This window comes from Sturnira hondurensis, unplaced genomic scaffold (genome assembly GCF_014824575.4).
Source record: "Sturnira hondurensis isolate 20B ecotype Veracruz unplaced genomic scaffold, ASM1482457v3 Scaffold0003166, whole genome shotgun sequence".
NCBI lineage: Eukaryota > Metazoa > Chordata > Mammalia > Chiroptera > Phyllostomidae > Sturnira > Sturnira hondurensis.
Genome location: NW_028075797.1, coordinates 1,272,126 through 1,297,737, shown reverse-complemented (window position 1 = coordinate 1,297,737; position 25,612 = coordinate 1,272,126). Strand labels below are relative to the sequence as shown.

Genomic DNA, 25,612 nt, shown 5'->3' with positions numbered 1-25,612 from the left:
AGGACCAGCACACTGCCATGCCTTGGGGCCTGGCTCAACAGCTGGAGGTGCTGGGCCACCTCCAGTGCACGTCTAGGTGAGCCCACCCTAGTGGGAGGGGGGCAGCCTTCTTGCCTCTGCTTGGTCCAGTCTCCCAGCCTAGGCAGGACTTGCCAGGCTGCCATCCCCCTGCCACCCCAGGCCCCCTGCCTGGGCCTGCTTTGCACCCCCTTTGCTTGTGCCCTGGTATCTGCATGCACTGCCTTTCTTCCTTCACCTCCTTTCCTCCCCCACCTAGCACATGTGGGGCTCAGCCCCTAGGCTATGAGCTCCTTGGGAGCAGGCCCTCAAAAAATGTGAAGTGCTGCAGCCCCAAAATTAAATTAGCAAATAAAATGGGGTGGCAGTAGCACTCGCCTCACTGAGATTTGTGAGAATTCCAGCATTTATCCTCTGTACCATCTTAGAAATGATGCAGAGTATGCCTTCACTACCTACAAGCTGTTAATTTTATTTCTTCTATTAAAAAATGAATAGGAGCTAACTGTGTATTAGTGATCATCACTCCTCCCCAGGCACCTCTTACAATTCTGAGGGCAAGCAGGCAGACAGTGCTTGCCTCTCTCACCGCAGGCCCCCACCCCACCCTGATCCAGCCTGCACTGGGATCATCACAGTGGGAACACAGCCCCAGCCTTACATTCCCTGAAGCCTGACCCTAGGCTGGGCACACAGAATATTCTTCAAAACATGCTTGGAGAGATGGGGCTTCATTTTTTTTTAAATGAGGATGTTCACCAGATTTACAGTGTGCTCATTCACAAACACATTTCTGAGCACTTGGTCTGTGATCCTTCTCCTAGTAAGGAGTGAAATGGATTAGACCCAGTCCCTGCCCCTAAAGAAGTGTGAATGCAGGTGGCAATGTGAACAGGCAGGGGAGGGAAGGCCACTGAAGTCATATGAGCCCTGCCTGGGAAAGGGTTGGCAGGCAACACCATTTCTGTATCAGTTAGCTATTGCTGCATAACAACTATCCCAAACTTAAAACCATATGCATTTGGTTTAAAACCATATGCTTAAAACCATACGCATTTATTATTGCTCATGAGTCCATAGGCCAGCCTGACAGTTCTGTGATGTGGACTAGGCTCAGAAAATTTTGCTGGGATTTATTCATGAATCTCCTATCAACTAGCAGCTGGGCTGAGGGCCACCTGACCTCGAGTGACCTCACCCCCTTGTCTGGTGGTTGTCTCTCACCCTCTAGCAGACCATCCTGAGTTCACAGCCGTGGTGGCAGCAGGGTTTCCAGAGGGTGGAAGTATGCAAAGTCTAATCAAGGAACAGGCATATCAATGGTTCTGCTATATTCTGTTGGCCAAAGTAAATCACCAATATTCAAGAGATGGGGAATTAGACTCCATTTGACTGACATTACCAGTGGTGTATAGAAGGAAGTGTGAAGGATGTGACCATTTTTCCAATCTCCCACAATCTCCCAGCACTCTTTGCGGTACATGGAGCAGAAAGCAAGAACCAGGACTGTGTTGTACATTCCGGATGTTATTAAAATGTTCCAATAAATACCCTACACATAAACTTATGTTCGCAGCTCTGATTATTTCCTTGGGATGATTTCTAAAAGTGGATTTATTGAGTTAAAGGAGAGGAACATTTTAAAAGCACAAAGTATATATTTTGAAATCCATTTTTTTCCAGGTTGTAGTAATTTCATCAGCCCATCTTAGGCAAACCTTGACAAAATGGGAATAAGGTCTTTTTTAAAATGTGTTATCTCATTGCTCTTTTATTTATTTTAAAATCTATGAGGTCGAGTGCTTTTTAATAACAGCTGTTTCTTCTTTCATGTGCTTCCTCTGTGGGCCCTTTGGAGCAGGATAGGTTTAGTTAACCGCTGATTATAACTGAGGAGGAAATGGAGGCTCAGAAAGGTTAAGTGAATTATTCAAGGTGGCCCAGCCAGTCGGAGGCAGAGCCAGGCTTCAGAAATCAGCTCTCCTGCTCTTTCACTTACTCCTGCTCCTCAGGTTGCTGGGCTGAAGGCCAGATTCCTGAAACATTGATGAGGACACGCTTAGAAAAAAAAAGTCAGAGAGCAATCCAGGGGAATCTATATCCGGTCCTCGCAAACCAGAGGGCTTCCCGGCAGGGCTCGTCTATGGGTTTGGGTGTGTGTGTCGGTGGGTGGGACAGGCCTGAAGTGGTGGCCAGGACTGCGGCACTGACAGAGGCCTGCAGGCCTGAGCCCTGTTTTCCCTCCTCCCGGCCCTGCTCCCCGGGCTTGCTGCTCTCTCCACAGCTCGCCCGCTATACCAAGGAAGGCTTTCTGCACTTGGGAGCCCTGGGGACCACCACGCTTCTCCCTGACACCCGCTGCCTAGTAGACAACTCCAAGAGTCGCTTGCCCCAGCTGCTTGACTGTGACAAGGTCAAGAGCAGCCTCTACAAAAGGTGGACCTTCATCCAGGTGAGTGCTCCATGGACAGGACCGACACCCCCGAGCAGGAAATAGTGCTGCGGACCACAAAGCAATCTGACTTGCCCAGGGACACCCAGCAAAGTGCATTGAAGGGATCCCAACCCCGGGGCAGGCACCTGGACCTGAAGCACATTTCGGGGGAATCAGTGGAGGATTTCCACGGGAAACAGCCTTCCGGATCCCTGTAGCAGCGCCGGGCTGGGTTGGCTCTGATTAGTCTTGGGAGGGGAATGCTGGGGGTAATTTTCCTGAAATATGTTAAGTGCCTACAGCCAGTAGGATTGAGAAAGTCAGACCTCACATATTTCTGGAAAGTCCTCCTTCCGACACCATTCTCCACCAATGCTCATTGCCTGGTTCAGCTACTCGGACCTGATGAAGCTTATTTATTTTCTGACTTTAGAGCACAGGTGGCAAACACAAGGCCCACGGACCGATTCTGGCCCTCCACCTGTTTTATCAGGCCCGGCACTGTGTTTCTACCTGGCGGCAGCACCGAGCTCTCACTTAACTGTTAAGGAGTGGTTACATTTGTGCGGTCCTAAATTACGTTTGGCTCTTTGAAGGCAACCACAAGGCTGATGTGGTCCCCTGCAAAAAAGAGTTTGACATTCCTGCTTTAGAATTTCCAGAGGAAGGAAGCCCCAATGATCCCTCTCTGTGTACAAAGAACTTGGGGATTGTACCCCATGAGAAGCCAGGTGCTAGGCACTGTGGTTGTTAAGCCTCTCTCTCTCCCTCCCTCCCTCCCTCCCTCCCTTTCTCTCTCTCTCTTTCTTTCATCCATTTACCCCCATCTCCTCCCAGAATGGAGCCATTATGAATAAGGGCACAGGGCGCTGTCTGGAGGTGGAGAACCGTGGCCTGGCTGGCATTGACCTCATCCTCCGCAGCTGCACGGGACAGAGGTGGACAATTAAGAATTCCATCAAGTAGTGAGAGAGAGCCAGGGACCCTGGAGCCTGGCTTCCTGGGACAGTGTCTGCCCGTGTTCTGGACCAGCCACACTGGCCAAGAGACAACTGGGAGCCAGCAGGTGCTCCTGGGCATCCAGGGCTTCTCCAGGACAGCATGGGGGCCCCAGATGGAGATGTGTCCACATCAGGCACTCAGCTTCCATGAGGCTCCTGGACCCTGGGAAAGCACGCCCACCCTGCCCCTTTGCTGGGAACCCAGGAGCTGTGTCTTCTGCAGCCCAGATGTGAACCTGGTACCGAGGAGTGAAACATCCACATCTCCTTTGCATCTCCCCACCCACCATCAGGACTGGACTGGCAGAGGCCTCTCCTCTTTCTCACCTCTTACAGCAGCAGCTTCTGGATTCCACCCCAGCCCTCAACAGAGTTGGAGGCTGTGGGTCTCAGCCACATTCTAGCTCCCCCCATTTCAGAGGAGGCAGTTGGCCCTGAGACCCAGTTTCTCCTGAAGTCGCTTCTGCCCAGATGTCCATTCACAATCAAGGCAGCCTCCACCCCAAACTTTTCCATTAGGTGGAGTGCAGCTACAGCCCTGGGTTTTTCTGGACTTCCCCTGAGCTGGCATGTAAGGAGCTGATGCTTCATGGTTGCCTGGGCATTAAGTAGGCTCCTGTGCACCCGGGACAGTTCTTCTACCTGGGTCTGGAGAGAGCTGAGACAGACAGAGGCTGAGCACAGGGTGGCCTGAGCTGTGCGGGCCCCCAGGCTGCAGTCAGGCAGTGCAGCTCTGCCTGCTAGGGACCAGGAGCTGTGACTCACGGAAGCCACCACAGGGGCACAGCAAGGGGCCTCCACCTGGAGCCTAGGGACTGGAGCCAGCACAGCAAAGGGGGTCAGGGCCCTAGAGGATGCTCTGTGCTCATCTCATTTCAGCCCATGCTCTGTTGGCTGACAGGGGAGAAGGCAGTCGATTCCTCTCTGAAGAGTAATAATTTTTTTCGATTGCCCTCTGGTTAGGGTGCACTTATAAATCAGAGTTAATATATGGTTGTGTGTGCATGCATATGAGTGTGTGTGCTGGTGTGCGTGTGGCAGGGTGTGTGTGGCTGCATGTGCGTGCATGCATGTGTGACACCACGTGGCATGTGTGTCTGGGTGTGTGTCTGAGTGTGTGGTAGAGCAGGCGTGGAAGTGTGGCTTCGGACTTGCCGCTTCATTGCTTGCCTGGATCAGGACAAGGCTGCTGAGGAGATTGGGGGGCTGGGGATGGCTACACGTCCAGATGGAAGGATGTGGCTGGGCCTTGCCCTGTGTGGCACCTCAGACAGAAGGTTGAGCTTCTGCCAGTCCCCGTCTCTCTCCCTCATGCTGTTCCCAAAGGCCATGCCCTGCCCAGAACCAAACCCTATTGTTGCCCAGTTTGGGGTTCATATGTTTCATTTGGTGGCATCTTGTTGGTGATCAGCACCCCCCCATATCCCCCCGTTGTGAAATAAACACATGTGAGCACTTCCCAAAGCTGCCTTGTTTGCTTCTTGATTTCTCCAGAGACTGGAGCTGGGGGAGTTCCTGGGGTGTGGCAACGGCTCCTTCCATTTGGGAGGTTCAGTCTTATTCTAGGCAAAAGCCCTCACAGCTTGGGGCTGAGACAAATCCAGCCTGTCCTTGCACTCGCCTTTGCCCCACCCCCAAAGCAAAACAAGCTGACATTTGGTGCTTTCCCCTCATCGATTGGAGGGTCAGGCTGGTGCAGCAATTTCTAAGGAAAGGAACATTGGGAGTGACCTGGCTGAGCCATCCAGACCTGCCCCCTCCTGCTGCCAGACACCCATTTACACTCTGGGGACCATGGAGCCTGTGGTGGAAGCACCTGCCCCTTCGGTTCATGAAAGAGTGAAATCTGAAAGGACCCCAGGCCTCCTGTCACAGAAATGTTCGTGGAAGACATCTGAGTGGGGGGTCCCCTAGGCTGTCACAGCCCCGTGCCTCTTTCCCATCTTGTCTGGTGTCACATAACACACACACACATGCTCACTTTACCAGTTGCCATTTTTCTGCTGGGTTCTGCGGAAGTCGGGGTCTACAAGCACGTTGATGGAAAATGCTGCTACTTGGTAATGAGTTCATCAACCTTAGCTGTCAGAGCCTGAGATTAGCTGTGAAGTGAAAAGAGCTGTAGATCTGTGGGTCCCATGGGGGTCCAGGGACATTCGGAGAGCGCATCACAGGGCGGTGCTTCCAGGAGGAGTCCGGCCCTGACTGAGCCATTCTCTCTCCTGTGCAGGTCTTAGAGTAGAAGTTCAGAGAAACCAATGCCCTCTTTTACCATTAACGGGGACTGAGCCCAAATCCTGGTGAGGTTCTCAGTGCGCCTCTGTTGGATCCTTCCTCCTGCAGGAAATGGGTCTAAACCACCTCAGACCCCAGCAGCCAAAAAGTCATGCTCTGTTCTCCCAGAAGGTCCAAACCCAGGTCCGGGCCGATGCACTCAGCGTGCTCATGGCTCTTTTGGCTCCCCTGTACTCCTGCCGCACCCCTAAAATATCACAGCAGGGAGTGTCCTGGAACTTGCAAGACGAACACTGCTCTTCTTAAGTGTCACCTGCTAACAGCAGGACAGGATGTCTGAGTGGTTTCCTTGTTTGTGGGGGCTGGGGTGCAGGAGCTGGCTCAGAGCCCAGGAGGCTTTCTGCCTCTAGACATGAGTATGTGAGCTCCCGCTCTTGGTTCAGCGTCTGACAGCCCTGGGCTGTCCGTTCATGTCAGCACAGGCTGTCAACACTCAGCTGGGCTTCCTCCCAAGGGGAGGCTACCTGGGGAGACTGGCCAGGGAGCGAGGCCAGCATCCCCAGTCAGCACCTTCTTTGCCCTGCAGGGTCCCAGGGGCCTGAAGGCCGAGGGGTAGCAGGTCAAGGGCCAAAGCAGAGAGGAAGAATTAAGAAAGCCAGAGACAGTGGAGAGAAAAGATGCAGGGCCCCGGGGGAGCCTGGGGTCCCTGATCATGTGGGCGAATTTGGAATTCCAGAGACCCGCATCTCTGCACCGGGGCCATGGGCAGCAGCTTCAGGGGAATCTCACACGCCTTTGGTGGAAGTCAGCACCCTCTGTAGTCGGAGAAGTGACGAATCTGTCTACCCTACTCTCAGTCGGCAGAGGTGGGCGCTGCAGAGGCAGCTGAGTTCTGACAACATCCGCTGATCTCCCTCTGCTCACCCAGTCCCCTCACCCCACCGCTCCCTGCTCCCGTCCGGTGGCTATTTCTTTCTCTTCTCTATTTTCCCTACCTCAATTTATATAGCAAAAAAAAAAAAAAAAAATGTCACAGATGGTTTTCCTGATACATGTCCAAGCCACCAAAGCTGATGTTTCTGAATCTATATATGTTATTCCTCTAATGTGTTCTTTATACTTATTCTGGTGGCTGGGAAAGGGGAAGAAATAGAAAAGACTGGGAAAGCACAATTTGGGCCTGAAGCCACTCCAGGCCCTTTTACTTGGGCTTCGGAAGCCATTTTTTATTCAGCTGACACTTTCCCACCGTCCTTGAAAAGTATCTCCCCCTGCCCCCCACTTCACAAAGGGCAGAAGTCAGGCCTGGACAGAGCTGGCAACTCTCCCAGGGCTGGAAATGAGGGAGTTGTCCCTGATTTGCATGCAGTTTCTCCTTCTTGCACGTTGCTGCTCTGAGAAATGCTGAGGGACAGCTGGCTGGAGCAGAATGGGCTTGGGAGGGGCCTGGAGCCAGCTCAGGAACCAGGTGGCCCTTGAAATCTGGGAACTGCCAGCTGGCGGGACTCAGGTTCCGATGCCCGCTCTTTGCCAGTGTTGCAGCCTCTTGTTTTGGTCTGCACTCTGATCAGCAGTTGGGCTGGCAGATCGTCCGCTCCTAATCAGCTGCCCCTTCCTCTCCTGAACCACGAATCCGAGTCCCTTGGCCACTCGGTTTCCTCACCTATCAAGCAAGTTTCTTAGACCTGACCATAGGGATCAGGTGTGGACCCCTAGGGGCCCATTTTAGTCCAACAACTATATGTGGGCACATAGCCTGTGGTTCGCTTTTTAAGACTTCTCAGAAGGGAGGGAGAAAGGGAGGAAGAAGGAGCTAACATACATTAAGCAAGTACACGATGAATATCGTGACCTTTAGCCTTTAAAGCCTATATTGAGAGAAGAAAAGAGACACAGTACATTGGGTCTCCCCACCCTGGACCCTGGAGCCTGGGCAGTCAGAACGCGGGGCCACATCTATGGGCATGCATGGGGGGCCTTGGCATATTTGCAGATTTCAAGGTTCTTTTGCACCAGAGGCTCTAGCTGGTAACTGGACCTTGCGGTGTGGCACCCAGTTTGACTGCCGCCTATTGCCATGGACACCCAGCACAGCTGGAGCACAGAGAGCCAAGCTGAGAAACTAAGAAAGCCAGGCAGGGGTCAGCAACATTGCTCATGGTCGCAGGACACGGAAAGACTGCCAGGCGGAGCCGGCTATTATCAGCAGGATCAATATATGCAATCTACTCTCCCACTGGATGCCCACTCACCATCCAGGTAATCACCCCTTAACTGCTTGATAAAGTCTAGAGACAGCTTGTTTGTTCTAGGGCAGAAAACTTTCTGACGGTGAGCCAAGCTAAGTCCAAATCTCAGTAACCTCTTCCCACAGCCCTGCCCGCTGGAGCTCTGAAAACAAGATCAACTAACTGCCCATTCAAATCTACTGCGCGCATCCAAGTCAGAGCTCCCCCTCGAAGCATTAGCACGACGGAGTGTGACTGAACCAACCTGTACTCCACAGGCAGCAGCTTTATCGGTGGACAGAGTACATTCCTGGAAAAGGGGTTACCTGTCTTAGCTGGGGAAGCCATGCCCCAACTGGCCACAGGATTGGGCATATATTGTGGGAAATGCTTATCCACTATTTCTTAAGAAAAGTAATAGATGGAATCCTTCTAAAGGGGAAAAAAATCACTCCTCACAGACCTTTACGGCTGACCTAATTTATTTTTCATTTTAGCGTTTCTCAAATATGAATAAACATAGAATGGCTTTGCTCATAGGCCCATTGACTATAACATAAAATAAATTTATGAGTCAATGCAAAGAAATCTACCTCCAAAGTCAATAAAACGTGAGTTAGCAACGTGGAGCGAATCTGGTGGCGGCACTGTCTCCCGCAAAGAGCGGCTGCTGCGTTGGGCGTGGTGGCGGCTCCGCCTGCTCACCGAGGCTCTTCCGCGCCTGCTGGTGACCTGAGCCTCCCGCCCACTTTTCTGAACTCCAGGTATTTTTAAGGTGTTTACTTACTGACCACTTACTACCTGTCTAGGGTGCGGCTAATGATGGAATAGTGAGCAAAGCAAATAGAAACTCAGCCCTCCAGGAATCTGTATTCCCCTGACTTTCCTGACGGGCAAACCCATTTAGATACGGTCTCCGCGTCGCTCTTCCCTTTCGCCTGGGACAATTGCCCCACCTGGGACAATCGCTGTAGAGCTGCCTCGTGCCAGTGCTGTTGTAACACGTGCACAAGCCCATGTCCCAGAGTCACCGCCAGTGCCAGCCTGGTCATCCAGATGATCCAGAAAGTGCTGGTGTTACTTTTCGGATAACTGTCACAATGAAGACACAAAATTTGAAAATCGTCTTGGTATCTTGGCAACTGCAGGAGTCCGAGAGCCCCCCAGGTGCCAGTGAAGTACCTGATGGAGAAGCCCAGCCCGAGTCACCACATCCACGTGACTCAGAAACTTGGAACTTGTTTCGGAGTTTGATGAGGACGTGACACCCACCGGCTGATGACAGCTCTCATCCCCCTGCGAAAACAGTTATTCCAACCAAGGCTTATTTTCATTTCTTGCTTTTCTTCTGGTTGCTCACCTTTGGGTCATTCTCAAGCTTGTTATACTACTTGGAAAAGAGCAAAATGTCCTCAGTGAAAATTAGAGATTTTTTTTCAGTTTCACTGGGAAGCAAAATCTCACTGGGAAGGATTTTGGAAAGTGTTGGTCAGAGTGAGGTTATCGATCCATTGCCAGCTAACATCATGAACCCTCCCACTGCCCCGGGAGTCTGAGCTCTCACCTGGCACGAACCCCAGCTTAGGAAGGCAGGAGACGTGGGGCTTCCAGTGGGCACATCACAGGAGGCACTGGTGAGTATTGACGTGAACTCCAGACGGTGAGGTGTCTACGAAACGGCACTTAGCCCCAGCCAAGTGGCTCAGTTGGTTGGGACATCATGCCGTAATCCAAAACATTGTGGGTTCAATCTCGATCCCAGGCAGGGCACGTACAAGAAGCAACCGATCGTTTCTCACATCGATGTTTCCTTCTCTTTCCCCCTCCTCCTCTCTATCTAAAGTGAATAAATATATTCTTAGGTGAGGATTAAAAAAGAAAAAAATGGCATTTATAAATCCTGTCATGAAAATGACAAAAAGGAGAATACACACTGCCCAGATTTTACATTTTCTCCAGACTCTTTTGCCCTTGAAAACACACAAGGGGAAATGACACTTCCCTGTCCTAATCCAGGCCACCAAACAAGTCTCTGGTGCCTAAGTTCACATACTTGTGAAGTTCATCATTATGAGCCCCGACCTCTCCGATTCAGAATTCCTGATCATTGGGTTAAGGTACCTGTACTTTTGTCCCAACGAGCTAAACTTAGAAAATGAAGGGTTTAAACACAAAGCTATTTACTAACTGCATGGCTTCTAAGCGCCTCAGAGACCTCCCTTGACATTCTACCACTCTGATATTTGTACCCACTCCTAAGATGTTCTTTAAAGAGTCTCCCTGCAGAGCCCCAGCCAGGTGGCTAAGATGGTTAAAGCATCTTCCCGTACACCAGAGGTTGTGGGTCTGGTTCCCAGTCAAGGCATGTACAGGAGGCAACTGACCAATGTTTCTTTCACACATAGATCTTTCTCTCTCTCTCTCTACTTCTAATATATATATATATATTCAGATGAGGATGGAAGGAAGGAAGGGAAGGAGGGAGGGAGGGAGAAGGAAAGAAAGAAAATAAAAAATAAGAAAAGATCCCCCACCTGGTGCCAAGGTGGAAACCAGAGAGAAGTTCTGGTCCCGTGTGCACTGAAACTGTGTTTGCCCACCACCATTTTATAGTTCAGCTTCCTTTTGCCCCCCCCAGGCCCAACCCTAACCTACCATGAACTTGCCCAAATTCACGATGTGCCAAGCGTGTCTCAGGGCTGCTTCTAGAATTTTTCTAGAGGGTGGAATTGCTGCTCCAGGCCCCTGGAGTGAAGCTGCATTTCTTCCTAGGGAGGTTCTGTGGGGTTCTAGGCAGTGGCCAGCCCAGTGCTGGGCTCAGTGTAGGTGAGGGCAGAGGAAATCAGCTCTGCAGGAGCCTAGGGAGAGAGAAGGCCAGAAACTCCTGCTTCCAGCAACGGTGTGCTCACGCTATCAGCAGCCTGCCTCTGACCTGCCCCTGACCCTGATGGAGGGCCTGCGCTCTCCTAGGCGCTCCCAGTGCACATGACCATCCCCAAGAGCTGTCCTATTAGACAGGGCCCAGCTCTTGACGTCTGTGACAGGAACATGAGTGAGGACAGCCTGGCGGAAGGAAGCTGCCATCGCTGCCCAAGGAGGAAAGAGTCTGTGCTTTGGGTTGTTGTGGTGGGAAAGTATTTGTTGTTTGGGGGTTTTGTTTCTATCTTTAAGTTTCAGCTTCTCAAAAATCTTTCTCACCCTAGAAGAATTATCCAGAGAGGTAAGGAGGTTGACACCAGCAGCTACACGTTTGTTATTTGTGTTCCGTTTTGGTATTTTCGTTTTCTGTTGTGTTTTTTGCTTTCCTGGACTTTGTGTTGTTGGTGGGCTGTTTTCTTCCACGGGTGCTCACTGCCGACGCTGGGGATATACGCTGGCAGGACAGAGCCAGCACCGTGCCTGGCCTCCATAACTGTAACCACCACCGTTCCATGAACACATACTGTGTTCCAGGCACCGCACAAGGACGTTTGCAGGCATCCGCTCTCCCAATTCTCCCAGCAAGTTCCCAGCGGTTGCAACTGTTTTCCTTTACCAATGAGGACACGGAGGCTCAGAGAGATTAAGTACCTGTCGCAATATCACGGAGTCTGTAAGAGGCAGGTGTGGGTTTCACACTCAGCCTGGGTCACTCAGAACCCCTGGTTCATAACCAATGGGCCTCACGACTTAGCCAGTGGCTCTGTGGCAGAGTCTCTGTTCTAACAGGAAAGCCTCGGTTATGAGGCGGGGCGCAGGGCTACCTCTAGGTTCTCTGCCGTGCACCTTAGAGCCCAGAGGAGCAAATTCGTTTAGCACACTGAGTTCATTAGCACCTCCCAGGCCCTGGGAGGACCTTGTCCCAGGGAGACGTCCGCTGATTCGCAACAGCCAGCGCTGCCTGAGGCCCTGGCCTCTGGCCCCAGATGTCTGCTCCCCCTTGTCCAGTTGAAGTGCCTACAAATGAACATACTTGGAAGACTCACAAGAAAGAATAGCCAGTTCTGTCTGAAACAGTTCAGTGTGTCCTCAGCAGGCTAAGAGAACAATGTCGCTCAGATAAGAGCAAGAGCCAAAGCAGAACAAACAAACAAACAAAAACCCAAACACCTTTTTGTTGGTAATTTACAAGTTAATTGATAGAAGTAAGTAATAACAGAAGGAAAATAGCAACCCCGCCATCCAGAGAGGTTTATGAACATTCTCCCCTATTTTTCCTTGCATATTGATCCCTATGACTTCATATCCGTATATAATACATCACGGGGTCATGGTATGCTTAAATGTAATGGGGTAAATGGAAGTTCCTGCACTTTGATACAAAAAGCCAGCCATACTAGAGGAGTATACTCGCCAGCCATGCTGGAGGAGTATAAAATGAAATGGGCTTTATCCAATAGTCACCTCAATATGGGCCAGCAGTTTCCAAGAAAAGCCAGTCGGATCTTGGGGTGGGAAATGCTGGATGGAGCGATTGTCCTGCCCCCTTGGGTTTTTCCACAAAGGAGGGTAGCTGGGGGTGGGGGGTTAATGAACCTGGAAATCACATCTTCTCAAGGAAGAAACCAAGTGTGTTGAGCTTCGAGGAGAAACGTATCCTACTGATGTAAGACAGTAGCAGGGAAACTGGGTGGGGGAGTGTGTTAGAAGAACTCGGTACTACCTGCTCAGGTTTTTGGTAAATCTAAAACTGTTCTAAAGCAGCTCTACCACGACCACTGCTACTATGACTATTAATAAGGCGCTCCAAGGGCACTGCCTCACCCAGCCGTCCTAGGCAGCCCTGGCCAGTGCTGGATGCCCGAGTCCGGGAAGGGCCTGCCCACCTGCCGAGGAGGCAGCACTGCCGCTCTCTCACACTCAGCCACTATTAGCAGGAACAACCGAGCCGTGGCCTGGGGGGCGTTCTTCACAGTGATACAGACATTTAGCTGACACCATTGATTAGTGGCTACTATGGAAAAACCAGTTGGGATTGGTACCTGGGAGAAATCTATCTCTCTGCTCCCTGCCTACCGAATAGCACCCTCTTCTTCGGTAAGAGAACCTCAGTGATGCCGTATACAGCCAGGTGCCCAGCTAGGAAACTAGATTTCCCAGCCTCCTTTGCAGATAGGGGTAGCTGATGAGAAGTGAAGCCACTGAGTGGAGCCTCTGGGAATGGTCTTTGAAGAGGCCCCTTTGATCCTTGCCCCTCCTCTTCCCGCTGCCCGGAAGAAGCACATGACTGCAGCGACCACACTGCAATTACAGGGTGACCTTGATGACTACAGCAGAAAATAAAGGTACCTTGGGCTCCTGATGAAGCTACCCTACAAACTCTGAGTCAGCTACTTAAGAGTTTCTTTACACGAGAGATAAGTAAACTGAAAAATAAACCTTTAGTTCTGGGTTGGTTGGTTGGTTTTTTAGTTTTGAGTTTCTTGATATATACTATTGGTTAAGACTGATTCAGAAACAAAATTTCTGCTGATTAAGGAAATTCTGTGGTCTAAAATGTCTGGAGCAATGGTTCAACCCTAAAGGTGAAGATGTGGTGTGGTGTGGGAAACTTCTGGAGCTTATAATTTTGCAGGTGAGTTAGGAATGAATCAACCACTGTATAATACAAAGGCCAATCCCTGAAGCAACTCAAATATCCCATAGAATCCACAATCTGAATAGAAATAGACCATAAGAGAGAAGAGACTCCAAGGCCTAGGTTAGGCAACATTAGGGCACATGAACCAGGAATGAGAAAGACAAAAACCTCTCTGAGATAAGTCCCTCACAATTCCAGTGTCAGGAATGGTGACCTGAAGAGGGTACGGGGCCAACCTCTCACTGACCAGTAAGTATACACCGAGTGTTTTAGACTGGGCCTATGCCACCTATATCCATTCTCTCTAAGGTTCTAGCCACATGACTAGATATATTGTAGTTCCTGGTCTGTTTTGAAAAGAGGTGGGACCATGTGACTAAATTTTCCTCAAGAAAGTGTGAGCGTGTGTGATGGCTGTCTCTTTGGGGCTGTTCTTTTTCAGAAGTGGGGTCACCTCCACCATGCTCCCTTTCTGCTTCTGGACTGGGTGTGGACAACAGTGGGGTCTCAGCGGGTAATGGAACGATGAGGTGAAAGGGTTCTCAGTCCCTGAATGATTGCATGCAAGAGACCCCTCTCATTGGCCTGGATACCAAACCAGGACTGTTTTGTGGAACCACTCCATGTCTGGGTCTATTTGTTACTGCACTTTAGCCAAACCTAGCTCATATAAGATTATTTACATATTGCGTTAGTTATACACTTGTGCACAAGAAGTGACCCTAAACGTGAGTGACATAAAACCACATTTATGAGCTCACAGCTTCTGTGGGTCAGCTTCTGAAGGCAGCTGAGCTGGCTTCTCTACTTCAGGGCCTCCTCGGAAGGCTGCAATTAAGACATTGGCTATGGCTGAGTCATTTTAAAGCTCAACTGGGAGACGATCTCCTTCCAAGATCTGAAGTAGTTGGGACCATTCAGTTGAAGGCTTCAGTTTTTTGCCATGTGGCCTTCTATATAGGGCAGCTGGTAACATGGCTACCTCAGCAGAGCAAGCAAGAGCCCCCAGACGGAAATTCCAGTCCCATGTAACCTAACCTCAGAAGTGAAATCCCACCACTCCTACCACATTCCATTTGTTAGGACCAGGTCACTAGGTCTGGCCATGCTCAGGGAGGAAGTACACCAAGACCTGGATGCCCAGAGACAGCAATCACTGAGAACCATGCAAAGGCTGCCTACTACAGGAACTGAGGACTCACAACAAGCCCACTTAAATCTGATATTTAATCTGATTGGATTAGCCCCATTTATACCAGGAAACTAAGACCCAGGGAGGTCAAATAGCTTGTCCGGAGTCACTCAGGTCATCAGTGGAAGACGAAGGTGGCTGGTGTGGTGCCAGCACTCATCACACCACAGTCCAGGCTGCAGGTGTATCCTTTGGGTAGTGAGGCTGCCTGGAGACGCAACCAATCACGTGACAGCCTGCCAGAGCAGGGCCCACCCACTGCAATCCCCTGCGGAGTCCCCGTTTCAGGAGCTTCAGCGTGGCCCCCAGCCCCCAAAAGCTGCATGCAGCGTTAGGGTGTGTGTAAGACGGAATGGAAAGAGAGAGGCAAAAAGGGACAGGAAGAGAGACACATACGATTAGAGAAAAAAAGAAAGAAGCACAGAACCACAGGGAGAAATAAAGATAATTTAAAATAGAGGGAGACAGGGGAAAGACATTAAGAAAGAAAGGCAAAAAGACTGAAAAGCGGCAAAAAGAGAAAGGGAAAAAAGAAAGAGAAGGAAAGGAGAGAGCTGAGAGTGGAATCAACAGGCTGGTCACCAGGAGAATCTTTTCAGGGAAGGAGAAATGCAGGTGGGCGTTCCTGGCACCTGCATACCCAGCGCCCCCTGGTGGAAACTGAATTACATTTTTCAATGGCGTGAGCACCGCGTCGGAGCACCTGCAGAGAACACAGTAAACTGTGGGGTTTGAAAAGAGAGAGAATTGTGAGCCGTCTGGGTTGCCCACAGCTAGGTTTGTCCCTGGTGTGTGGAGTGGTTGTCGTGATTGCGACGGACGGTGGCAGGGTGTGCAGTGTGGTGGGGTGTTGATGATTGGATGCGTGAAAGGATCCAATGTGTGACCCTCCTTGAGGGTCAGGCCCCCTGAAGGCGGCTGAGAGAGGTGTGGCTGCACCCTCTGCCGCCCCTGACACTGATTTCCGCTCCTCCTCTCCTCTGAAATGAGTTCTGAGAAAACTCAGAGGTTGTGTAAACCGGAGTGATTCCTCTGGGATGGGGAGGAGGAGCCAGCGGTCAGGGGAGACCTGAGCTGCCTGGTACCTGCCCCTGGACACCCGGCCTGGGCTGATCTGGTACCTCCTCGCATCTGAGGGCCTGCGGAAGGTGTCAGACTTTTTCCAGGCCACGGACACTTTGGGCAGTCTGTGGAAGCCTGTGGACCCCTACTTAGAATAACACTTTAGAAATGTGTAGAACAAAGTTCATAGGATTACAAATGAACCCAGTTATATAGAAATACACAAATTGTATAATTTAGAAATATATACATATGCCTTTTAATTATTGCATTAAGTAAGATATAAGTGATGGTTTCATGACTATCATTTCAAAGTTGTGTGAGTATAGACAATATTACAAAATTTCTGCTGCAGTTACGATTGGACATGAAACTGAACTGTTACTTCCATTGGTGAGGAAGATACAGTACAGCTGCTTTTCATCTACTGGGGTTTGTTGTCTACTGTGACACTTGTAGGAAATGCCGAATCTCACTTAGAGGTGAAACTAAGGGCATAATTCTTTCCCGTCCGTGGTCACAGGCTCCCTGAATTCCACAGACGAAGGTTTTAGGAGCCCATGGACCTGAGGCTAAGATGTTGCAGAGGCGGCGTTCTCTCCGAATCTTAACTCACCAAGGCACAGCCTGACACCAGGCCCGGTTCTTGGAGCTGACTTCCCAAAAGGGTTAAAAGCATGTGGCAATCCAAAGAAAGGATCTCCTGGTGACCGATGATGACGGTGGCAGTAATACACTGCAGACGAAGAACGGTGGCCCAAAGGGCTCATGTGCGTACATGGTGTAAAGGGCTCTATCTCCTTCAATCTGTCCACCCCAAACCCCAGAAGCAGCCCGGATGGCCTGCAAAGGCTCAGAATGGTGCTGATTTCCGGGATCACCACAGCCAGCATCCATACACAGGTCCCTGGAGGGGCAGGTCGGGAAGGGGTCCGGGCACGTGCCTCTGACCTGCCCTGGGAAGCCCTCTGCAGGACACTCTCAGTCTGGAATTTGTTCTGGGAACTGATTCTCCCCTGCTGCTCTTTGCTCTGCGTTTCCTTGGGCCAAAAGCACTTGTCTATGTTACTCTTCTGATGACCTATTTTCTATCTGGTTTCTCTGGTTTGGCCTCTGACTGAGCATTTGCCCCATAGTGTCTCTCTATCCTTTAGAAAGGAAACATTTGTTCCTTCTCTTGGACAGGCGGGACCTGGGGTAGCCTTTCCAGCTGGGGTAGCCTCCTGGCGGAAGAAGACAGTGACAGTAACAGATGCTGTGCGTGGCCCCCTCTACCCCTCAGGTGCTACACTTCAGGAAGCGTGGACCAACTTCCAAATGCAATACTGATGTGGATCCTTGTGGCCAAGAGAAAAATACACATGAACTACAGCAGTCCTGTGGAGAAAAAGGGATGGTGTGGCCACTCTCTAAGAGAGAGAGAGAGAGGGTGAGAGTGCCCCAGCCCCTTCCTGGACAGGTTTTTATTGCTCCTCTGGGTACATTACCAGGAGGATGGTCCTCATTTACTATGCACAGGTTTGCTGCAGGGGATTGCCTTTTACTGATAACAAAGGAAAGATGCTAACAAAGGAATGTTGCTAATTACTTCAAAGAGAAGGATGTTACAAATTGGGGTGGGGGGTGTTTGAACTGGTCACACTCCATACTTGGGAGGTTTAGCACAGACTTCAGGAAGTTACAGTAAGCACTTCTGCCTTAATTCAGGGTGAGGGAGTTTTAGCAAAAGCCGGAGTCAAAGCAGCCTAGGTACAATGCAGGCCTCATACCCCATGGGGAAACCTATCCATGGGCATGGTCCTGCATGCTGACTTGCTCCCCACTGGTGTTCCACGTGGACGATGAGCTACATTTTCACACCATGCAAAATGGTTCCCTATACAACACTGCCATCTTTTTGTTGGAGGCCACCAACAGCCACCAAACAAGGCCTGACAGGAGAAATATACAAACATTTAGCTCCCTCACTGCTCAAGTGGGAAAAATACAGGACAACATAATTTCTAGAGGCCATCCAGGCCATTTCTCCGAACCCCCCTCATTGGATTAAACTCCAGTTAGAATTGGATTAAACCCACAGTGGCAGGTGGCTTTATCTGTTGCCTTCCTTGTCCCTTAATAACCTCCTTATTTGTTTCTTTAATGTCCCAAATAAACAACCTGTTTTTGAATCTTTGTCTCAGCATCTGTTTCTGAGGGAAACCGGGCCATAACCCCACCTGGAAGGCTTGTATCCAGGGGAAGGACTGTGGTCCGGTCCAGAGTCCTTGGCTATTTGAGGAGGAGTGATCACAGTTAGCTGGCTCCACCCCTGGACCCCAAACCCAGGCCCTGGCCGCCCTCTGTAGACACTTTGCAAGGGGTCAGCTCTTTGTTGGGGTCTTTCTAAGGCCTCCATGCATCTGGCCAGCAGCTGAGGACACTGCGGGTGTATCTATGGATCAGGAAGAAGGTTCCAAATACTTGCACCTTCTCCAAGTCTGTGATAAGAATCTCCTCCTCCCTGTCTTCAGAGACACCGGTGCTAGATCTCCCTGCAGGACGGCTAGTGAGGACCCCTCCTTGAGTTTAGGATTTTACAAAGAATAAAAGCATCTTGCTTCTAGCACTTCAGGTAATGACCAGCCCCAATTCTCTCCTAAGGCAAAGCTGTAGCTCACAAAAGAAAATACAGGGGGAGGGCTGGGGCCAGCAGGCAAACGATGTCCACATCTGGGGGCATATCCTCCAGGTACACTGCTCGATCTTCAGAGCACAGAGCAGGGGTGAACTCTTACGGCTGTGACTGGGGTCTCAAGCTCCATAGGAATCTGGGGCTGGTTAATTCTGTCCTCCAGGGGACCTGCCACAGGCCAGTTACTGTACCCACGGCTCACAGGTGGGCATGGCCAGGAAAACACTCTTCCCTCCTAAGATTCCTGTTAGGACAGGGGATTGTGCTCCCCTGAAGAGCCCTTGGTCTATGTACACGTAGAATCCGAGGCCCCACTGATGCCAAAGAGAACCTCAGGGAACACGCCACTGGGTGGCAGGTTTGATAACTCTTTTTGCCTTCCAGGCCCTGCCTGGGTCTGAGAGCGTCCTTCCCAAAAGTTTCAGGAGCAAGCACTGCAGCGGTGCCACCTAGTGAGCAAGACACAGTGTCACAGTCTAGAGGATCCTCGGACTGGGTGAGGGACCTCCTGCTTCAGGGGTGGGAAATGGCTGGCAAGCCCCTCTCCGAGTTCCCCTCAGCTTGACTGCAAACGGCCCTCCTCCTGACTCCAGGCCCCTGGCTTCCTTTCTCACAGAGCTTTTACTTTAAAAACTTGTCTTTTTGGAAATGCTTCCTCTGCCCCCTTGAAATGCTTAGGGAAATTGTTCTTAAGGACCCGGGAGCCATCCTTGGAGTCGTGATCATCAAGGAAGGCAGTGCCATTGGGGCCCAGTTTCCAGGGGAGGGGTTAGGAGCCTGACATAGATGGCTGCCAGTTAGCAAACACAGACGGCCCGATCACAGAGAAAACCATTTGCAAAACCAGGACTAACTCAATGTGCCAAACACATCCCATCCATCAACCTCCCGGTGCCCCCCGCCCCCAGCATCCTGCTCTTCCACCTGCTCACCCCAGCACTCCCAAACTCTCTCAGCTTTTGTTCCAGCAGAGTCGAGCTCAGCCTCTCTCTCCTACTGCAACAGTGTCGAACAAAGTCTTCCCTGCCGGTTCAGCTTTGTCTGGTACAATTTTTTTTTGACCCAGCTCTTCTGAGGCCACCTCCAAGGGCCTGTACTCAGCCCCGGGAGGCTCTAGGGTGTTTCAGGAGCAGCAGAGCCCCGACTCTCCTCCTCCTGTCCATCAGAATAGACATTGTGTCCACACCTGGCTCTCCTAGGCGTCTCCTGCCCATCCCCTTGCCCCAACTCAGGCCACTGCCTGGCGGGGTGTGGAACTCATCTTCCACACAGTGCGGGATCTTCCAGGGTGTGGAAGTCACAAGCAGAGCTTACGGGCTGCTCTGGGAGAAGCTTTCATTGTCTAGTTGCTCATTGAGTCTTTTTGTTTCATTTCCCTTTTAAACTGCCCACTGGGGAGTCCTCAGGGCTCAGAGTGAGTGCTTCCTAGCTGACCTGGAGGGCCAGGCTTCGCTGCAGTCTTCAAGTGCAGAGGCAAGTGCTTCTTCTTGGAATCTAGCCCATGTGCATTGGAGCCTCAAAAGTGTGAAGAAGGGGGTTGTCTGGGCAGCGTGCTGAAGAGCGATGTCTTCCGGGATCGCCCCAAGCCCTGAGACCTGGACAGCGGCTGTGGCTACCCCTCCATTGAGAGCCTGGGGGGGGGGCTCCCCTGTTTTCATTCAGTGCTGCAAGAAGAAGGGGAGGAAAGCATAAAAGGAAAGGAGTGAGATTTTCTGTCTAAATCTACACACCTAGCACAAAACCTTGATGTATTCAACTTTACTTCCATAAACCATGATTCGACTCTCACTCTTGACCACAGTGGGTTTTCCAGGTTCAGTGGGACTGGACCTACCCACACAAGTTTGCACTTTACTTTTGCATTGGGTTTTATAGTTTCCCACAGCAACCCAGAGACCCATGACAGACTGGTCTCCACTCAGGGGTGGCAACTGGGAGCCCGAGCACCGTCCTGGACTGGGGTCTGTGCTGTGTGACTAGACAAGCTGCTTAGCTTCGCTAGAGCAGCAACTTCCAGGCTTTTTCATCTTGCAGCACACATGAACTGGTTACTAAAATTCTGTGACACACCAATAAATGTAGTTTTTGCCAATAGGACAAACAATAGGTATAATTTTGATTCATTCATGCCGATGTCTATTGCGTTGGCCGTTGTCATTTTTTTATTTGACAATCCAGGGGAAAAGAGGTCAGTGTCCTGACTAAATAGTCAGGTATTGCCTGTTGGTTTTGTTGCGTTTGTTTGGTTGGTTGGTTTGTTTTTTAATCCTCACCTTTATTTTCTAGATAAACAGGAAGGGAGGGGAGAGAGGGACATTGATATGAAAGAGAAGCATTGATCAGTTGCCTCCCACACAGGCCCTGACTGGGGATTGAACCCAGAAACTTTGGTGCACAGGACAACACTCCAACCAACTGAGCCACCCAGCCAGGGCAGGCATTGCCTATTTTTAAATTCTTGTGGCATGCCAGTGTGCCGTGGCACGTGGGTTGAAAATTGCTCTCCTAGAGCCATTTCCCTTCACAGCCGAGAAGAATCACAGTGCTTTGACCTACCTGGCAGCAATTTTGTGAAGACTGAGATATTCGCTAATCCTCAAAGCTGTGCTTGAACAGACTCACAAGTACGTATAGGCTGATATCAGATGTAAAAAAGAAAGAAAGGCTCAGTGAGGACTTTCTCTGTTCTGCACAATCCCCTTTGCACACCAGTCTGCTCCGGGAGCGGCGGTCCCCCTGCCGTGGTGGTGCCCACCACCCCATTTTAGAAACATCATTCACCCCCCGTCTGCAGCTTCGGGCTTCATGTCCCACAGCCTCACATGTCAATCGTAAGTAATAATTCAGAGGATCAGGAAGTTGACCGTTACTTGAAGATCCACTTCTAATTTCTTCAAATACTCTACAGCATTTCTTTCACCTTGGTGATCGACCTGTGGAGCTGTGATCACTGAGAAGTTAGAGAAAGGGCCCCGTCTGGACCCCCTACACAAACGGAGCCCAGAGAATTGCCATCTGGGAGATGGTGAGAGACAAGGCAGGGCCGGCTGGGACCGGTCAGATTCAGCTGCATGTGGGCCTGGGTTTTTTTATTCATTCAAGTTTTAGGAGTGAAATCTGTGAGTGCATTTGGAGGGGGTGGCTTTGACTGGGAGGATGTTTGGCTCAAGAAAATTATTTGTCTCTCCACATTCACTTCAAATCTCCTTTGCGATGCGGGTGTTATGAATTCAAGGATTTCCATAGTTTGCCTGTGTCTTCAGGGGTCCATGAATGAGCTGCAATTTTATAAGAACAGGGCAGACTGGAAACGAAGGGTCTGAGGAGTGCAGATGTGCATTATTTCCTCTGTTCAACCTCTTTTTCTTCCGGGACTCTGGGGCCCACCCTGAGGGCTGGGTGGACAGGTGGCCAGAAGCTTGACAGTTCACAGCGACACAGTCTTCTTTACAATGTTTTTAGGTGAATAGGTCATTCAAAATTCAAGCTTCCTCTCTCAGCTTTTTCTTCCAGGTTTATTGAGCTATAACTAACATAGAACATTGTATTCGTCCATGGTGCATGGAGTGACCATTTGATGCCTGTGGTACAATGAGACACGATCACAGTAAGTCTCATTAGCCTCCATCCCTCATGTGGTTAGAATGTTTTCTTGTCATAAGAACTTTGGAGACCTACTCTCTCAGCACTTTCAGATGTACGTGTGGTATCATTGATATAGTCACTATGCTGTTTATTGTAACCCCAGGGCTTATCTTACAGCTGGAAAGTTGTGCCTTTTGACCCTCTTCACTCATTTCCCCCAGTCCCGATCCCTGCAAACCATGAAGCTGTTCTCTGTATCTATGAGTTCAGTTTCTTTTTATTTCACATATTTATCTCCTTCTATCTGACTTATTTCACTTTGCGTAAGAGCTACCCGTGTTGTTGCAAATGACAAGATTTCCGTCTTTGTTATGGCTGAGTAATATTCCACTGCAAATATGTACCATATCTTTGTCCAATCATCTGTCGACAAATCCTTAGGTTGTTTCTGTGTCTTAGCTACTGTGCATAACGCCGCAGTGAACATGGGGTACAAACATCCTTTCAAAACAGTGAGTTTGTTTCCTTAGGCTACATTCCCCAAGATGGAACTGCTGCATCATATGGTAGTTTTTAATTTTTAATCTTTTAAGGAACCTCCATGCTGCTCTCCACGGTGACTGCACCCATTTACAATGCAGCACACACAGTTCCCTTTTCTCCACATCCTCACCAGCACTCCTCACCCCTTGTTTTTGGATGCCAGCTGTCCTAGCGGGTGTGAGGTGACATCTCATTTTGGTTTTCATTTGCATTTCCATGATGATTGGTGCTGTTGAGCACCTTGTAACGTACCTGTCGGCTATTTTTATGTCTTTTTTGGAAAAATGTTTATTCAATTCCTCTGCCCATTATAAATTCTTCTCTATTGAGTTGTAGGAGTTCTTCATATAGTTTGGATATTAACTCTTTATATGATTTGCAAATATTTTTTATATTTTCTCCCATTACATAAGTTGCTTTTTCATTTTGTTGATGATTTTCTTTGCTGTGGAGGGCAGAAGCTTTTAATTTGATGTCTCTCTCATTATTTCAAACAGTGAGGTCTGCATATTTGCAGGGGTATAGAGGGTCAGTGTCCCTGGTCTGTGTGTAGGCCTCGGGGTCACTGCTCACCTCTCTTGGGAAGTTCTTCATCCTGTATCCCAGGAATGGTCTCAGTGACCAACTAAGTCATGGTGACATTCACCTCTGACAACTAAAGGCACCTAGTTACCAGCAAAGGTGCCACACTTTGTAGCCATCATATCTTGTCCACAGACTTCCTCAGTACCATAGGGACCTTCCGTGATTCCAGGTCCCTAAGTGGCGCCTGCAGAAACATCTGAACTTCTGGTGGGCCCCATGCAAGCCACCAGAACTGGAGGCCTCCTCTGCCTGTCTGGNATTCAAAATTCAAGCTTCCTCTCTCAGCTTTTTCTTCCAGGTTTATTGAGCTATAACTAACATAGAACATTGTATTCGTCCATGGTGCATGGAGTGACCATTTGATGCCTGTGGTACAATGAGACACGATCACAGTAAGTCTCATTAGCCTCCATCCCTCATGTGGTTAGAATGTTTTCTTGTCATAAGAACTTTGGAGACCTACTCTCTCAGCACTTTCAGATGTACGTGTGGTATCATTGATATAGTCACTATGCTGTTTATTGTAACCCCAGGGCTTATCTTACAGCTGGAAAGTTGTGCCTTTTGACCCTCTTCACTCATTTCCCCCAGTCCCGATCCCTGCAAACCATGAAGCTGTTCTCTGTATCTATGAGTTCAGTTTCTTTTTATTTCACATATTTATCTCCTTCTATCTGACTTATTTCACTTTGCGTAAGAGCTACCCGTGTTGTTGCAAATGACAAGATTTCCGTCTTTGTTATGGCTGAGTAATATTCCACTGCAAATATGTACCATATCTTTGTCCAATCATCTGTCGACAAATCCTTAGGTTGTTTCTGTGTCTTAGCTACTGTGCATAACGCCGCAGTGAACATGGGGTACAAACATCCTTTCAAAACAGTGAGTTTGTTTCCTTAGGCTACATTCCCCAAGATGGAACTGCTGCATCATATGGTAGTTTTTAATTTTTAATCTTTTAAGGAACCTCCATGCTGCTCTCCACGGTGACTGCACCCATTTACAATGCAGCACACATAGTTCCCTTTTCTCCACATCCTCACCAGCACTCCTCACCCCTTGTTTTTGGATGCCAGCCATCCTAGCGGGTGTGAGGTGACATCTCATTTTGGTTTTCATTTGCATTTCCATGATGATTGGTGCTGTTGAGCACCTTGTACGTACCTGTCGGCTATTTTTATGTCTTCTTTGGAAAAATGTTTATTCAATTCCTCTGCCCATTATAAATTCTTTTCTATTGAGTTGTAGGAGTTCTTCATATAGTTTGGATATTAACTCTTTATATGATTTGCAAATATTTTTTATATTTTCTCCCATTACATAAGTTGCTTTTCATTTTGTTGATGATTTTCTTTGTTGTGCAGAAGCTTTTAATTTGATGTCTCTCTTGTTATTTCAAACAGTGAGGTCTGCATATTTGCAGGGGTGTAGAGGGTCAGTGTCCCTGATCTGTGTGTAGGCCTCAGGGTCACTGCTCACCTCTCTTGGGAAGTTCTTCATCCTGTATCCCAGGAATGGTCTCAGTGACCAACTTCATGGTGACATTCACCTCTGACAACTAAAGGCACCTAGTTACCAGCAAAGGTGCCACACTTCGTAGCCATCATATCTTGTCCACAGACTTCCTCAGTACCATAGGGACCTTCCATGATTCCAGGTCCCTAAGTGGTGCCTGCAGAAGCATCTGAACTTCTGGTGGGCCCCATGCAAGCCACCAGAACTGGAGGCCTCCTCTGCCTGTCTGGGCTGAATACTTCCTGCAGGACTCTGGACGCCACATGCCGGTTAGGGCACCCTGCATGTACCCTGCTTTCCCACTAATTTCCAAAGCCTTGTCTTCTTTAAAAAAATCTCTCTTCCCCTCTCGATAACTCCCACGCAACTTCATAATTGAAGGGGAAAGGGAGCCTGCTCTCCCTCCTGTGGGACAGAACCTCCCTCCACCAGAGACATGTACCCACACCACCCAGCTTTGCTCCTGAACTGGAAAGGGAGGCTATGGGGTTCTAGAAGTCCTCTTCTCTGCCCACAAAGCCTCCAGCTCAGAGAACGCCTCAGAACCTAGAACGTCAGAATGAGTAGGGCCTTGAGTAGGGCCTTGGGGGGTTCTCTTGGCCAATCCTGTTGGTTTTCTTTCTTTTTTTAAAAAAGATTTTATTTATTTATCTTTAGAGGGGAAGGAGAGAGGGAGAGAAACATCAATGTATGGTCGCCTTTCGTGCGTCCCCTGCTGGGAGTTAGCCTGCAGGGAACTGGCCTGCAACCCAGGTATGTGCCCTGACTGGGAATCAAACCGCGATCCCTAGTTCGCAGGCCTGTGCTCAATCCACTGAGCTACGCCAGCCAGGGCTGCAATCCTGTTGGTTTTCAGAGTAGGAAATGATCGAGGAAGGGACTTGTCTCCCCCTATGTCACTGTCACCAGCCATATGGAAACAAGACTAGGTAGACAGGCACCTTGTCAGTGGAATAGGATCCACCTGGGACACAGGCTGG

At 49.7% G+C, this 25,612-nt stretch overlaps 1 protein-coding gene across 1 annotated transcript in view; it reads left to right on the top strand.

Moving 5' to 3' along the window:
• GALNT17 (polypeptide N-acetylgalactosaminyltransferase 17) overlaps positions 1 to 4,919 on the top strand; it is a 436,260-nt gene extending 431,341 nt beyond the window's left edge. The window contains exons 10-11 of the mRNA XM_037041732.1: positions 2,303 to 2,470; positions 3,290 to 4,919. Of these exons, the coding sequence (XP_036897627.1) occupies positions 2,303 to 2,470; positions 3,290 to 3,418 (297 nt within the window). The 3' untranslated portion in view covers positions 3,419 to 4,919. The remainder of the gene's footprint in view (positions 1 to 2,302; positions 2,471 to 3,289) is intronic.
• Positions 4,920 to 25,612: the final 20,693 nt, after the last annotated feature.